At 37.5% G+C, this 17,595-nt stretch overlaps 1 protein-coding gene and 1 long non-coding RNA gene across 10 annotated transcripts in view; both read left to right on the top strand.

Annotated features, from left to right (window-relative positions):
- Positions 1-17,595, top strand: part of LOC139352897 (uncharacterized) — a 208,582-nt gene that overhangs the window by 46,447 nt on the left and 144,540 nt on the right. Inside the window, exons 1-2 of one of the 9 annotated variants that reach the window (XM_070995568.1) lie at positions 822-1,193; positions 2,517-2,716. The exons of 4 other annotated variants lie outside the window; for them this stretch is intronic. In XM_070995568.1, the coding sequence (XP_070851669.1) occupies positions 2,617-2,716 (100 nt within the window). In that variant the 5' untranslated portion in view covers positions 822-1,193; positions 2,517-2,616. Of the gene's footprint in view, positions 1-821; positions 1,381-1,416; positions 2,717-17,595 lie in introns of those variants that run through there. 4 more of the 9 variants (XM_070995565.1, XM_070995567.1, XM_070995566.1 and 1 more) reach the window with 4 other exon arrangements.
- LOC139353129 (uncharacterized) lies at positions 6,418-7,023 on the top strand. Its single transcript, XR_011604284.1, has 3 exons — positions 6,418-6,642; positions 6,700-6,789; positions 6,853-7,023. It is a non-coding gene; the product is annotated as an uncharacterized lncRNA (long non-coding RNA).

Below are 17,595 nucleotides of genomic sequence, written 5' to 3'. Positions count from 1 at the left end.
CGCAGCGCAAGTTTGTTTCAGCAGCGTTTTGATAACGCCCATGACGCCTAAATCTGTCTACCGCCTACATAGCCATATATTGAGATCGCGGGTAAATGGCTCATTTCAATATCGCTTTGCTGCTTGCGTATCTCCATTTCCCTTTGGTCCCTTTAGCTGAGTAACGGGTATCTGAGAGTCGAGGTACTCGACTATAGCGTTCTTTCTTGTTTAACTTAGGTTTTCTATAAGGGTGGAAGTTATGTTTTTTGATTCAATCGAATTTTCCTCGATATGACGCCCTGAAAACCGGTAGACACGATAGAAAATTGTACACTGAGCATCTTATCTGCTTGAACGAACGCTTTAAAATACTTATATTTTTTGTTTGTTTTTTTAACAATAGGGAAGCCAAAAAAGAAGTTGAATTTTTTACTTCTTCTTTTCTTATTCTTCTTAAGAACAATTTAGAAGATTTTAAAATACACTAAAAAGATGTTATACGAACACTAGTTGTGATGTCCTCAGAATGAGAACAAAATGATCTAAATGTAGAAATGTACCTAAATTGATTAATATACCATTCAAAATCTAAAAAATCAAGAAAAACGACTACCTTACCCCATACATCCCTTTACTACCAATATAACTTTTATAATATTCTCATGGTCCCAAAAATATAAATCAAGTCCGAAATGAGAAAATCTGTAATTACTAATATCAATATCAGCCGCATTCGATACGAAGAGATACCTAAGCGATTTGTTAAGTTGACTCTAAACGTTACAATTTAATATATGCACAGACTCTCTTTACCCCACAGCCCATCGTTTGTAGGACTAAAAGCAAGAATGGAGACAGGAATGCGGCGGCCTCCCTGACACACTTTTACAGCTCTTGCAATTACGGCTGGTGGTGTGTCTTCTTAAACATTGGTCCGGCACTCTTCGTCGATGGCGACATGCGCTGGTCAACCTTGCAAAGAGTAAAATTCCCGGGCCACAACTCTCGGCGAGAGAATTCCTCCGTCAACAGCATTGCGTCGAAAGCTCGATGTCGTTCGAATCCGACGACTGTCTTAGTTCTGTGCAGAGTCCTCATTCAGTTCTTCGTGGACATCCAGCAGCGCGGACGTGTTACACAGGCCGAATCTATGTACCTGCGAGCGATAGCGTATCGGAACAGACGAGAACGTCTTATTGCGCCAAATTTTTGTATGCTGAAAACAATATGTTTGTTTAAGTGCGTGTGTGTTTTTACAATCTTTGAAAAGTAAAACATTTTAAGGAGCATTAAGCACCCATAAAAGTTCTGAAACTTCTCGTTATTTTCGTCGCAAAGACATGATAAATTCAAAGCTGAATCTAAAAATCAAAAAAACTTAGTACGGAAACGAGAAATGTAATGTTCATCGGAGGGTATACGTCCACGAACATACGCTCTTTAATAAACCTAGTAATACCAAAAAGTGGCCTGTTTCTTTGTGTCCATACCTCGGCACTATCCCTTGAGCCTCTTGTTTTCAATTTTGCCGCGAGTTCTGTCAGCAAACGAGGTTACCACTTGAGATGCATTCCCAAATGAGGTTCTCGTATAATGTGTGCGAGCAGAGCCACTGTCATTTTCAATAGCCAAACTTTTGGAAATGGATAATCGTCTGTCCAGAGCGGTTCTTAATTTGAGATTGCTTAGTTGGTTGAAAATCTTTAAAGCCTACAGAAAACAGATAAAAGTTATCATATATGATCCCTTATTATTTATCATTAATAAAAACGTCCTGTTGGAAATAATTGTATTAAACAATAAGATAAAGTTCTATCGTTGTGCATTTCTTAATGCAATGTTACAATTGCAGTGTCGACTTTAATGTAAACAAGTGCCGTCCCAGTTCTGCGCCCAAAATTTTCATGCCCGAAAAAATTTTTAACTGAAATGTACTAGTCTCGTCAATACGTATCGAATGACCCAACGATTAAATCTTTCTGCCGCCCACACAACCATAATTTGAGGTCGCGGGTAGGTGGCGCATTAGAATCTCACTTTGCTGCTTGCATTTCTCCATCTCCCTTTTGTCCCTTTAGCTGAGTAATGGGCATCTGATAGTCGAGGTAAACGACTATAGCATTCTTCCTTGTTTAAAAGTCAGTTTTCCAAAAATCAACATTTTTGAAAAGTTTAAAACCAGAAAGTGGCTGACATCCATTAAGCATTTTGCTTTAAATGTACGATGGTGATATTGACATTGCGATATGTAGCCAGCCGGTGCTAATTTGCATGTGCGTGCATATGAATTTGTATGCGCTAGCTGATGGGTTGACGGCTGGCGGTGCAAGGGAAACCGTGTCATAGGTTGTGGCCTTTGCGAAACGGTGCGTCAATAACATTACCGTAAAATGGATTAACTTAGAAAATGGTTTTATTTGAGCTACAAAACAAAAAGAAAATATGCAATCGTCCTTTGGTCAGTTAAGAAAATTAATATTAGTAATAGTAATTGGATCGAAATTTGAGTGGCATCGTTAGAAATTTCGTTAAAGAAGCTGGGATTGTAATGCGTCTGACTAACGAAGCCGACAGAGGCAACTGCTACGCCGACAGTCAATCTACTGACCATAAATTGCTCGCCCCTGCCAAAGAATGGATTACCCGAAAGCCAGGAGCCTGGTGCTCTCCTTCCTGTTCATCATCACCGTGGCCACCTCAGATAGTGAAATTAATTTTCGCGTCGATCCGCTGGGTAAGCATAAGTTAAGATAAGCCATAAATAGTAGGATTCGGAAAATAACACTAAAATTGCTTAAAAATGGTGGAGAAAATTGTATACATCAAAAAGACCAATTTAAGGTTGGCGGAAATATTTTATTTGGGCTTAAAATAGCATTACAATCTATATTTAGTAAATTAAAAAAGGAAGAGTAGGGGTTCTTACTCCTAAGGATAGTTAGAAAAGCATTGGTTAGACATTGCATCTATAAATAAAAAGTCATTACTATTAATGTGGTATCATTGGAAAGCATGATCTTTTGGGTATAACTTATAACTTTTCCTACACCACTTTGAAGTCAGTTGCAAAGTCTTCTAGAAATGTTGCAAAATGTATAAATACTTTTTTAACTATCCTTGCCCCAGTATTGGTATAAAAATTGTATATATGAAATATATTTTTTTTAATTTAATTGGACTCTTTGGAAATTAATCTGTTTATGTCAAATGGAATATATATATATTTTTTTTAAACCCCCATTTATGTCAATTTATTTTTTTCTTTATTGATCAATAGCATTTGATTATTCCCTGAAATTCGACGGTCAACTTTTTTTTGGTCGATTTCGACTGCGTATTGGACCGCTTGGCTTAGTTTTACTACATCTTGGGTCATCGAGATCTCGTTGACAGGTGCAATCACCAATGGCAGTATTACTGGCACCATGAAGACTATATATTCACTTCAACACAATCCGTATTGTCAAATACTAAATTAATTCATAACTTCTTCATCTGATGGCGTTACAAGTTCAAATTTTTGGTTTCCCCCTCTAGAGATCTAGTGTATCTTCTTTAAAAACGGCGCGTACCTTTCCGTACCTTCCTTAATGTACCTTCCATATAAGTTTTAACACGAAGCTATACAAAATCGAGCAACACACTCTGTATCTACCAACTTTTTGTTGTGTTTTCTTTTAATTGCTATGCCTTCTGTGGATGTCTCAAGACTCAACCACCCATCTTACATTATAGTTTACTACTATAGTTTACTACTATTATAGTTTATACTATACTATCAGAAAAAATTTAAAACTTCTTAAATAATGATAAATTACCCGATACTCGTGGAGTAAAAGGGTATACTAGATTTATCGGAAAGTGTGTAACCGGTAGAAGGAAGCGTACGCGACCCCATCAAGTATATATGTACATTCTTGATCAGGATGCCTAGCCAAGTCGATATAGCCGTGTTCGCCTGTCCGTATGAACGCTGGTAAGTGGAACACTACATTCTCGCTTTGCTGCTTGTATATCCCAGTCTCCTTTTGGTCCCTTTAGCTGAGTAACGGGTATCTGACAGTCGGGCACTCGACTATAGCGATCTTCCTTGTTTTGACTTCTAACTCGTGCAATTCGCGACACATATGTAAAAACCTGCTTTTATTCCTAAAGCAAAATTAGTAGGAATTATTATTTTTTCAGAAATAAATATGGCACTATCATTTTTAAAGAAAATCTAAAGTTCGTCGCTTCCGTAATTTATATATAATACTAAAAACAATTGGTCACTATTTTTTTGGAAAGCTAATAGTTGGTGTCGAAAAAGCCAACTAATTGTTGATGGCGAAGTCTGGCATGTTACGCAGTCGCAAAGTCAAATATTATAGAGTCCTTTTGAATTTGTTCAATATGTTCAAGAAAATGTACATGAAATACTACTCATCTTCATTGGTGCCAAAAAAGTGGAAGAATTTTAATAGCAACTACAAAATAAAAGAAGAAAGTGTGGCGCGGATTCCAGGAACACGAAAGATACACCACGCATCCCGTAACAAACAAATCGACATTTTTATGGGCCTCACAACACTTTGAACAAAAAACAAAATGTAAAAAAATATTATAAGCGTGCAACATAATTCAAAGATAAACTTTTGTTTCAAAAAGTATGTAACAGGCAGAAGGAACCGTTTATGTAAAGTAAAGTTTATATATTCTTCGTCAGGATAACTGCATAAAAAGAAAAATTGATATGATATGATGGTCAATTTGATGAAATCCAGTATCAATTCGACCGTGACATACGGCATCAATTTGATATGCACGAAAATGTTAAAACCGATATTTATACCCGTTACTCGTAGAGTAAAAGGGTATACTAGATTCGTCGGAAAGTATGTAACAGGCAGAAGGAAGCGTTTCCGACCCCATAAAGTATATATATTCTTGATCAAGATCACTAGCCGAGTCGATCTAGCCATGTCCGTCTGTCCGTCTGTCCGTCTGTCTGTCCGGATGAACGCTGAGATCTCGGAAACTATGGGAGCTAGGCTATTGAGACTTGGCGTGCAGATTCCTGAGCTTCTTACGCAGCGCAAGTTTGTTTCAGCAATGTGCCACGCCCACTCCAACGCCCACAAACCGCCCAAAACTGTGGCTCCTACAGTTTTGATGCTAGAATAAAAATTTTAACTGAAATTTATTGTTCTAATCCACACCTATCGATTGACCCAAAAAAAAGTTTGCACGCCCACTTTAACGCCCACAAACTTCAAAAAATCGTAAATATGAACGCGGATATCTCGGAAACTATCAAAGATAGAGAATTGCAGCGCAAGTTTGTTACGCGAATATTCCACACCCACTCTAACGGCCACAAACCGCCCAAGCCTGTGCCGCCCACAATTTTCACGCTAGGAAAAAATTTTAACTGAAATGTATTAGTCTCGTTAATACCTATCGATTGACTTTCAAGTCAATTTGCCACGCCCACTCTAACGCCCAATAATGCTTAAATCTGTTTACCGCCCACATAACCATATATTGAGATCGCTGGTAGGTGGCGCATTTCAATCTGGCTTTGCTGCTTGCATATCGCCATTTCCATTTAGCTGAGTAACGGGTATCTAATAATCGAGGTATTCGACTTTCTTTGGTCGTCCCTTACCGCGTTTTGGACTGATTGGCATAGCATTACTATATCTTGGGTCATCAAGTTGACAGGTGCAATCACCACTTTGTCCACCACTGGCAGTATTACTGGTACCATGAGAACTATATATTTACTTCAACACAATCCGTATTATCAAATATTACCTTTAACTATCTGTTGAACATAACAGTTTATACGCCATCCCTACTGTTATGTACATTACAAAAATTAACATTATAGATATTCCTACCCTTCAGTTCTGCATTAGGGACGCGGTGACATGGCTCAAGGCAAAAAGCTTTTTTGTTTTTTTTTGTGCCTAAAACGCTGTGCCGCTGTTGACGTCAGCAGAGAAGTCGGCGCAGTGTAGAAGACTGCCTACGAAAACGATCGTGCAACAAAGAGAGGCAGATATTCGGAGCTTCCCTCTCTTTCTTTGTCTTATAATCTGCCTGCACTCGGCGCTCTCAGAGACAAATTTCGGCAGGTCCGTTATTTCTTTTGAGTCTCTCCGTTATGTCCGGCTAGCGACTAATGTTTCGGCGGAAAAATTTTCGTGGCGCAGCGACATGTGAGTGCCCTAATATTTTAGGAGCATTATTGTATATCGAAAAAAAACAAGTAATATTGTTTTATAAAAGTAAATTATTTGATTATAGTAAAGTTAAGTAAATTGAATTTACTTTTAATGTTATGGTTACGTATTATACATTAATATTACAATATAATTTTTTAGTTAAGTTATAGAAAGTTAGTTCGTTAAAATTTATTGAAATATTTAAAACATTTTAATAGTACCATTGTTGAAGAATTCCTTTTTATATTTTTTACTAAAAAAAGTAAAAGTTATGTAGTCGGATATTTTTCGCTTTAGAAAGGGTATAGGTGCAGTGGCACGCGCCTACTGCGAAGAGAAAACTAGAGAAATCATTCATTCTGTTTGAGTTATTGAAAGGGAAGCAAGCCATTTAAATTGTGCGCAGCAGATTTACTTCTTTCGTTTTTTAAAGTGAAAATAATAAAGTCAGGTAAGTGTTACATTAAGTTGAAGATGTTGTGCCTTGATCTTAGTTTAAAGTATTAAGGTATTCAATGGGTTCCGTTAGCCGAAAGTTGATGATGAAATGTTTTGCGCCAATAAAAATCCTGCAAAGGGTGAAACACAGCTCTAATAGGTAAATATGCAAATAAACAAATAAAACGCATTTTTTAAGCATATGACCATAATTTTTTATCAGGAGCGTTGGCCAAGGATTCGGAGGACCCGGACAAAGGTTTAAGGAAGGCGATGACCAATGTAAAAAGCAAATTAACGTAACATAAAATTAGGCTTACTAACAATAATTGTCCCTTAACAGAAAACCTAAATAACATTATTTAATTAAAATATATTTAAAAGTATATACAAATTTATGTATTTTAAATTCTATAAGTAAAAACTCATGGGAAAAATTCTGATTTTCACAAGTGATTTCACTTGGGACGTGTCACTTGCAAGTGATTTCATAAGTGAAAACTCATGGAAAAAATTTGATTTTCACAAGTGATTTCACTTTGGACGTGTCACCGGCACGTGACAGGCCATACGAAAAATGAGTATAAGGAACAAGTGAAATCACGTGGGACTTCGAAAAATTTTCATTTGAATTTTCACTTGTGAAAATGCGGACATCCCATACAATTTTCTATATGGAGCGTCACTTGTTCTTCACTTGTGCAAGAGGACATGTCCCACGGGATTCACAAGGTGATTCACAAGTGAAACTTTTTTTTTGGAACTGAAGGGTACTTTTGAATATTCGGGCACACTTTCTGTTTATTCTTCTCTTTCTGATCCTCGTGTACAAGTGGCTGGTTGTGTGCAGAAAACAAAAAATATAAATTAATAATTAAAACAACGATCATAAAACATATCCATCTAATATTGGTGTTCTTATTTAAACTGATAAAGGACTGAACAGTTGAGTGGTATATTTCAACAGGTTATGGGCCCAGGCCACGTTCGTTAAGAAATTAAAAGTGCATACAAATTTTTATTTTATTTCTAAGAATTAGCATAACACGTACATATGTATGTACAAAATGGACAAGTCAAAGCGAAACATTAAAACGTTTCTCGGCGAGAAATATTCTGTATGGAAACTTAGAATTAGAGCACTTCTTGCTGAACAAGATATATTGAAAGTGATTGATAGTGAAATTTCTGACGACTTGGATGAAAATTGGATTAAGGCAGAGAGGAGTGCTAAAAGTACACTGATAGAACATTTGAGTGACTCCCTCTTGAGTTTTGCAACAAGCAACAACACAGCTCGCGAAGTTCTCAGAAGTCTAGATTCCGTGTATCACCGGAAAAGTCTTGCTTCACAGTTATCTGTACGCAAACGGTTGTTGTCGCTAAAGCTTAAGAGTGAAATGGCATTAGTTACTCGTTTTTTTGTTTTTGATTAACTGGTTGGCGAACTGTAGGCGTCGGGTTGTAAATTAGACGAAATGGACAGAATTTCGCACTTGCTGCTTACATTGCCAGCATCTTATGACGGGGTGATAGAGACACTTTCAGAGGAAAATATAACGCTAGCTTTTGTCAAGAATCGCTTACTAGACCATGAAAAAAAATTTAAAATGCTAATAACGATACAAGTAAAAAAGTTATGCAGGCTGAGGCTAAAAATAATTTTAACAATAACTATAAAGCAAATTTTAAAAACAATAACAAATATAAATTTTATGTTAAAAATTATAACAGAAATAATAATACTCAAAAACCATATATTGTTACGGTTATAAAAAACAAATAAATAATGAAAATATTAAACAAGTGCATACTGCAACAACCAAGCCAGGCTTCGCATTCATGCTTGAGAGTGTGAATCAAAATAATAATAATTTAAACGGGAACTTGAATTTTGTTCTTGACTCGGATGCTACCGACCACCTCATAAACGATAAGTCATTATTTGTGGACTATGCTGACCTGGAAACTCCCATAATGATTGCTGTAGCCAAGCATGGGGAGTATATTTTGTAACAAAGCGTGGGGTCGTCCGCTTGGAAATGAATTGCAGAAAATCTGATTTCCGTAAAAAGGCTACAAGTGGCTGGAGTTACTGTCATGTTTGACGAAAAGGGCGTGAAATTGACGAAAAGTGGAAGAACTATTGCTGAAAACTCAGGTGCGTACAATGTTCCAGTTATTGAATTTAAAGCATATAAAGTAGATACAAAAAATAAAGATTTATATAAATTATGGCATGAGAGACTGGGGCGTATAAGTAAAGCAAAAATGTTAGAAATAAAAAGAAAGAATTTATTTAGTGATAATAGTTTCCTTAATCCTACCGAAAATATTTGCGAAGCTTGTTTGAATGGAAAACAAGCCAGATTGCGATTTGAACAATTTAAAAATAAAGAGCATATAAATAAACCTTTTTTTGTTATTCTTTCTAATGTCTGTGGTCCGATAGCACCAACAACTATTGATGATAAAAATTACTATGTAATTTTGGTGGATCAATTTACTCATTATTGTGTCACTTACCTAATAAAACATAAGTCGGATGTGCATAGCATGTTTAAAGATTTTGTCTCAAAAAGTGAAGCCCATTTTAATCTTAAAGTTGTTAATCTTTACATAGACATATTTAAAACAAGGGAGAACGCTATAGTCGAGTACCTCGACTATCAGATACCCGTTACTCAGCTAAATGGAGATATGCAAGCAGCAAAGCGAGATTAAAATGCGCCACCTACCGGCGGTATACAGATTTAAGCGTTATGGGCGTTAGAGTGGGCGTGGCAAATTTCAATACATTTCAGTTAAAAATTTTTATCTAGCATGAAAATTGTGGGCGTCACAGGGTTTTGCGGTTTGTGGGCGTTAAAGTGGGCGTGGCAAACTTTTTTTTGGGTCAATCGATAGGTATTGATGAGAACATTACATTTCAGTTAAAATTTTCTATCTAGCATGAAAACTGTAGGAGCCACAGTTTTGGGCGGTTTGTGGGCGTTAGAGTGGGCGTAACAGTCTACTGAAACAAACTTGCGCTGCGTAGGAAGCTCAGGAATCTGCATCCCAAATCTCAATAGCCTAACTCTTATAGTTTCCGAGATCTCAGTGTTTATCCGGACGGACGGACTGACGGACATGGCTAGATCGACTCGGCTAGTGATCCTGATCGAGAATATATGTACTTTATGGGGTCGGAAACCCTTCCTTCTGCCTGTTACATACTTTCCGACGAATCTAGTATACCCTTTTACTCTACAAGTAATGGGTATAATGATGGTCCCAATGGTTCTTAGTCGCAGCGGTGTCATGTGTTTGTCCTGTAAAATAAATGTAATACATAATTAAAATGTATTAAAAATGTTTATTTATTTTTTATATTATTAATCGATGGCTCGAACGGCCGGATCAAATTTTGTTCTCACGCACATACGTATACGTATACGTAATACGGCATATGTTATATAACAAGTGTCTTGGAAAAAATGTTATAAGAAGGTGTCATGGTAATACAGGGCGGGTCTTCTCATACAAATGTCTATATTGAATTTCTCGAGCACGTCACTGGTGCTACACCATCTGTCACTGGTGATTAGCCTGGTGAATCACGAATATGAAGTGATAAAAGTGTTTTTAATATTAGACTTAAACCATTTTTGGAAAGACAATAGATATTGTCAAATTAAATAAAATATAATTTACATTGAACACAAAGAACGTTATAGTCGAGTACCTCGACTATCAGTTACCCGTTGCTCAGCTAAAGGGACAAAAGGGAAATTGAGACATGCAAGTAGCAAAGCGAGATTGAAATGCGCCACCAACCCGCGATCTCAATATATACGGTAGACGGTAGGCGTCGCAAACTTTTTTTGGGCCAGTCGATAGGTATTGACGAGACTAATACATGTAACATAATTGGATATTATCTGTAGTTTATTAATAAAAAGTTTGGGAATATAATAGTTTGTACATATAAGAGTTATATAAGTTTTGATATTGATTAACGCGACTTTTAAACTGATTTTCCGACTGAAGTTATAACTTTACGACGAACGACTTTTTGCACTCCTTCTCTGTATCTTCATTCGGCTGATAGTGATAGACTATCGAATGTCATTTAAGGGGGTATTCTAGTCTAGAGGCTCTAGTTTCGAGCCTTTTTTAACAATTAATTTAAACTAAACAATTGATATTTTTACTGTCGGGTTTTTTATAATTTGTTTATTTAACTTAGAAGAGTACATAAAATAAAATTTAAAAAAAAAATATTTTTTTTTCATCGAGTTATGCGTCCTTGAAGTAGAGGGGGAAAAAAAAAGGCCGTGTCCTCGTCGCCATGATTTCTACCCTTGTGGTCATTTGAAAAAAAAAAAAAAAGATTCTTAGTCAGTACGAATGTCGCTATGTCATGAACCAGCCAAACTAAAAAAAAAAATTGTTTTCATAAAATGGCGGCCACTCAAAAAAAGGTCGATTTTTTTTACTAATTTTGTAATTTTATCGAATTTTTTAAAAATATTACAAATTTTAAATTCCAATTTTTTGTTGGTTCATGCGATAGAGAGATATTGAAAGAATATTCATGCCAAATTTTAAGTAAATCGGCTGATTAGAACTTGAAATATTATGGCTACCGTATCAGAAAAAGTAGTTTGGAGAAAAACGCGTTTAAAGTTTTACGTTAAATTTCAGGCAGTTTAACTGATAAAATAGCACGTATAACTTACATTCTCTTAATCAGCCATAATTTTAAAAATAATTTGAATTTTGAATAATCCGTTTAGGGAGATATTTTTAAATATCTAAACTATCAAATTATGAAAAAAAAAAATTTCGATTTTTTCAAATTTCTAGACTAGAATACCCCCTTAAGAACGCAGCGTGACTGAAGGACTGCTTACCTAAGTCCAATCTACCAGCTTACATAAATTCAATTCTCTATCTTTGATAGTTTCCTTAAACATTTGTCAGGTCCTGGGAGTCCTTGGCCAACGCTCCTGAAAATATGTATGGGGATATGTTTAAAAATGCGTTTTACTTGATTATTTGTATATTTACCTTTTAGAGCTGTGTACAACCCTTTGCGGGATTTTTATTGGCACAAAACATTTCATCATCCACTTTCGGGTAACGGCGCCCATTAAACACGCCTTTGAAATGGCTTGCTTTGTTTTCAATAACTTAAACAGAATGCACCAAGTCTTCTTCTCACCCCCTTACTTGATTTCTTTTTGTCGCTTTTGGAGCGTGCCACTGCACCTATACCCTTTCTAAGCGAAAAATATCCTACTATGTAATATTTACTCCTTGAGTTAAAATAAATACAATATGATTTTTTTTTAAATGTTAATATGAAATTGTTTAAAATATTTAAATACATTTTAAAGGACTAAATTTCTAAACTTATATTAAAAATTATACGTAAATATACCTTTATAAGAAAATTAAATGTAGATAATTTTACTATAATCAAATAATTTACTTTTATAAAACAATATTAGGTGATTTTTTCGAATTACAATAATGATTCTAAAATATTAGGGCATTCACATGTCGCTGCTCCACGAAATTTTTTCCGCCGAAATGTTAGTCGCTAGCCAAACATAAGGAAGACGCAAAAAAATAACGGACCGGCCAAAATTTGTCTCTGCGAGCGAGGAGTGCAGGCAGGCTATAAGGCAAAGAAAGAGAGGGAAGTCTCCGAATATCTGTTTCTCTTTGTTGTACGACCGTTTTAAACGGCAGTCTTTTACGCTGCACCGACTTCTCTGCTGACGCCAACAACGGCATAGCGTTTTAGACAAAAAAAAAAGATCACTCCGTCCCTACTGCAGAACTGAGGGGTAGGTATTGATGAGAAAAATACATTTCAGTTAAATTTTTTATTCTTGCATTAAAACTGTATGCGCCACAGTTTTGGGCGGTTTGTGAAACAAACTTGCGCTGCGGAGGAACCTCTAGAATCTGCATGCCTAATCCAAGTATTGCACCTTTTATAGTTTCCGAGATCACAGCGTTCATACGGACATACTGACATGGCTAGATCGACTCGGCTAGTGATCCTGATCAAGAATATATATACTTTACGTCTACCTGTTACATACTCTCCGACGAATCTAGTATACCTCTTTACTTTACAAGTAACGGGTATAATCATCCTTTGAACACGCCATTTATTTGTATTTCTTCGTGCACCATCAAATTCGTCTTTTTAAAGTTGCAACAAAACAAACCCAGCTGCTTGACAGTAAGACATGCTACATGCATTGCGGGTGAACTATGAAAACTTAGGTCACTCTACAAAGAATAAGATTTTTCGACTAGTACAACTCTTAGCTGATCTGGCGTCACTGTCGGCCCACAATAGTGCCTATTCATTTCACTACGCTTCACAGTGGCCCCAATGAGCCATCTAGCGGAATAAAAGTCAAAATAAAATTGTTCAATATTTGGTTAAATTTTGTTTTATTCCAATGGTAACATTCTATTAAGCTCACAAAAGCTTTTTAAAAGCTTTCAAATTGCTGTTGTGATCAATTGTGAGCTTTCAAAGTAATCATGTTGTTATTCGCGTGCATATGCAAATTTGTGAGGTTAACTTTGAGTCGTGTTTATTACTTTGAAAAATACACAAATTGACTATTTTTTATTGAAGTATTGTTTTCTTAAAACTAAGGTATCTACTAAATGTAAATAATATAGTAGTACAAACTGCAATACTTATTAAACACTTTATTAACTGAACTGTTCTCCTTCACTTCTTGTTCGCAATTGGCCGGTTTTACATTCGATTACGTGAAGTTGGTTGCGATCAATATCGATACCATTTTAGCAGAGTTGCCAGGTTGGCCACTTTACAACAGGAGATACTTTTAGATGCTAACGATTACTAAACAGCTAGCCGTTACATTCAAATACTTGTCGATATACATTTACAACAAAGAGTTATACTTAAATATATCTATATATAGCAGGGTTACACTTAATTGTATACAAGACACTCATCCTGACTGGTTGACCACCTGATCAAGATATATTGATTTAGAAGTTATGCTTATTATATCTTTATAATATATGGTTACATAAGTTTAATTTTCTTGTTATACTTTACATTTTTATTTTTGTTTTTTACTTTTATTTTTATTCTTTATCCAATGTCTTTGTTTACGTCAAAAGGGCGTTTAATTTCAGGAGGCAGTGTCGAGCGGCAGTTTTATCCAGATGTCTACATCTCGCGCGCTCGCACTGCCGTCCGCTCTCCCTCTCCATCTCTCCCTTAAGTCTCCGCTCTGCTCTGGAGCGCTTAAGTTAAGTTAGGCTTAAGCAGTTCATGTTTCAAAGTGTACGAATAAACACCTACGCACGTCGCGTAAAAACCCCAAAAGTACCCGCGTATTTTTATGCGTACCATTCGATCTTGGGGCTTCAATTATTTCATCGATCAAGCCGCACCGCCCCAGCATTTTGGTCCAGTTCGAGCCGGATTTCAAAATCTTTGGACTTTCCTCTCCTGGAGTTTTCTTTGATTTTGTCCCAGCAGGCTTGAAACACTCCAGATAAGTTCTGCTTACTATAATTGCCGGTCATACAGCCAGTTTTTCGAACCCTATTTCGACTAACTTTCTGTATGATATATTGTCTAAATCCAAAAGAGATTAATCCGAAGCAACGGCATTTAATATATGTATTTCAATTCCGTTACTTGTGCCCGACAATATTCCAGTTTCCTTTGCCCACAGTTGCACACTTGAAACAATTCCAGTAAATATTTCAGTGCTACTATTCAACGAAAATATTTGTCAAATATATTTTCAATTCCAATCGTGTGTAAAATATAACTCAGCCGCAGTAAAAAATTCCCGGTCATAAAATTTTCCCTTAAGATTTGCACTCTTTATTTTTTACTGTGTTCCAGCTGCATGTGTATATTTACAAAAACAATTTAATACAGTCCACTCCAACTACTTTTCTCGACCTACAAATACGGCTAAACTATTTCTAAAATTAAAAACAAAGTGACAATATCCACAAATTTACTCCAGCAAATCGTTTGCAATTTAGTTGTGCAGGTGACAAACAAACGCACCGACATACAAACATAAGCGAAGTCTTTCCAATTCCCGCAACGTTATTCCGCTATTCGCACCCTACATATGTACATATGTACAGTGTACATACATACGTATATCGCCAGTGCACAGTGGGTCAAGAGCTCACAAAAAGTGTTCCTTTCAAACAAACAATATTAAAGTCCTTAATTCCTTACATAAGTCCGACCATCCGATATATTAAATATTTATTGCCTATCCGACAGTGTGACCGTATATATTTACAATCTTAATTGGTTCCTAAATTCCAATTTGATTCCAATCCGTTTCCTTACATCAGAATTAAAATTCTAAATTATTTAACGTCATGGCAACATCAGTAAAATCCGCTTTAACCCGATTTATGGCCACAGCTGACTGTCTGATCCACTTTGAGGCCACTGTGAACGCTCCAGGTGCTCCTACACCAACGTTATCCGCCTATAAAATCCGTCGCGATCATCTCAATTCCTTGTGGCAAACGGTAAAGGCAGCATACGACATATGCTCCGACTGCATTATAGCTGCAGGCGAGAGCGCCGCAGACACAAAATCCATACTAAAGTCCAAGTATTACCAAACGTACTCCACTTACGAAATATTTGCCGCGCAGCTGATGGAACAAATCCAAAAGGGCTCCTCCCAAATACCTCAAGCTCCAGTAACTCCGTCCCAAAATTCCACGTCTTATGGCTGTCGGCTCCCTCCTATAGACACAGGGGTTTTCTCTGGCGATTATCTTCGCTGGCCGACTTTCCGGGACCTTTTCACGGCAATATACATAGACAATCCGAGTCTAACGCCCGTTGAAAAATTATTCCATTTAAACTCAAAAACAAGTGGCGAAGCTCACTCCATAGTTTCGAGATCCCCACTCACCAATGATGGCTTTCGCTCAGCCTGGAATAACCTAACTGAGCGTTTCGAAAATAAACGATTGCAGGTGAACAGTCACCTGAAAACACTTTTCAATGTGCAATCCATAGCACAGGAGTCGGGAGCAGCCTTAAAGGAACTTCAACGCACTTTTCAAGGTTGCTTAACTTCCTTAAAATTTTCCGGTGTTAATATTGAGAATTGGGACCCTATCCTGGTTTATATGTGCTCGACAAAACTACCAAAGCTCACCCTCTCATTATGGGAGCAATCCATCCAAAATAAAGCCGAAATTCCTACGTGGCTTGAGCTTGATGCATATTTGACGGAGCGCCATCTAACTCTTGAGGCCGTCGGTAGCTTCCGATCTTCCAATTTCCACCACGTCCAGTCCAAAGACACAAATCGAGAGGCAGAATTTCCAAAAATAAATTCCTTCAACACAAGGTTAGTTCCGATAACCAAAGGCTGCGATCTGTGTTCGAAGAAGAACCACCCCGTGCGTATATGTCCACGCTTCCTACAGATGACGGTAGAAGATCGCTTAGCCTATATCCAAAGGAAGCAGTTGTGCTCCAATTGCTTTGCAAGTAGCCATCAATTCCGGGATTGCACAAGCGCTCACAACTGTCTCACTTGCCAAGATCGGCATCACACATTGCTGCATCGAAACAGCGGTCCTACTACTCCGACGATTCCATCCGACCCTCCAAGGCCAGTATCCGCCTCAGTTCCACACATCATTTCGTCCTATTCAACGCAAGTTTCCGTACAAAAAGTTCCTCCTAAGAATACTCCATCCGAATATTGAGTTCCATACCCCGCCTTGGATGGCAGACGTACTCGAGGTATTAAATCCTACCAATGCCGAGTCTGCCAAAAGATCCATCCTCTACGGAAGTGCCACCACTTTCTACGGCTAAGCCCCCAGAATCGGCTTCAGGAAGTACATATCCAGAAGTACTGCTCCAATTGCTTGGCTCACAATCATTCCAAGGACTCCTGCCGCAGTGGTCATTACTGCCACAAGTGTGGAAAGGCCCACCACACTCTCCTACATACGGACGACCGATCTATACTTCCAACATATTCCTGAACCTACTATCCTGAGGTTCTTGCTACGGGTGTCCTCGCAAGGGGGGGGGAGAATGTTTACGTCAAAAGGGCGTTTAATTTCAGGAGGCAGTGTCGAGCGGCAGTTTTATCCAGATGTCTACATCTCGCGCGCTCGCACTGCCGTCCGCTCTCCCTCTCCATCTCTCCCTTAAGTCTTCGCTCTGCTCTGGAGCGCTTAAGTTAAGTTAGGCTTAAGCAGTTCATGTTTCAAAGTGTACGAATAAACACCTACGCACGTCGCGTAAAAACCCCAAAAGTACCCGCGTATTTTTATGCGTACCATTCGATCTTGGGGCTTCAATTATTTCATCGATCAAGCCGCACCGCCCCAATTTTGCGCACTCCAAACACCTAGATAAGGACTTCGTGCTAATTGAAACCCTTCGACGTCTTTTAATAAAAACCTGTCATTGCGCTTTTGCAATCACATATGGTCCCTTATGTTTGGGAATCAGTTTCCTAGAAGTCCCAACAGTCGAGTCAAAATTCTTCACCATTACATAGTCTCCTTTTTTATACCCTTTAGCATTTACACGTATTTTATTATATAATTATACCCGTTACTCGTAGAGTAAAAGGGTATACTAGATTCGTCGGAAAGTATGTAACAGGCAGAAGGAAGCGTTTCCGACCCCATAAAGTATATATATTCTTTGTCGGGTCACGCAGCCGCAGCAGCCAACTAACTTCTTAATTCGATCTCTTATATTAATGGCATCGCGAAAGGTAGCTCTCTTTATCTAGCTCTCTCGTCTTTTGTGTACTTGCATTTTTCGGCCCAGTTTTCGGCTGGCTGTCCCTTTGTAAATCAGTACGAATTCTGATCTCGACATAAAACGCATTCTCGTCTCGCCTGCTGTACTCTCTCTCGCTAATAAATTGTTAACAAG

Source organism: Drosophila suzukii, chromosome 3 (assembly GCF_043229965.1).
Source record: "Drosophila suzukii chromosome 3, CBGP_Dsuzu_IsoJpt1.0, whole genome shotgun sequence".
NCBI classification, from domain to species: Eukaryota; Metazoa; Arthropoda; class Insecta; order Diptera; family Drosophilidae; genus Drosophila; species Drosophila suzukii.
The sequence above is the reverse complement of the archived record's forward strand: the minus strand, read 5'-3'. Positions and strand labels throughout refer to the sequence as shown.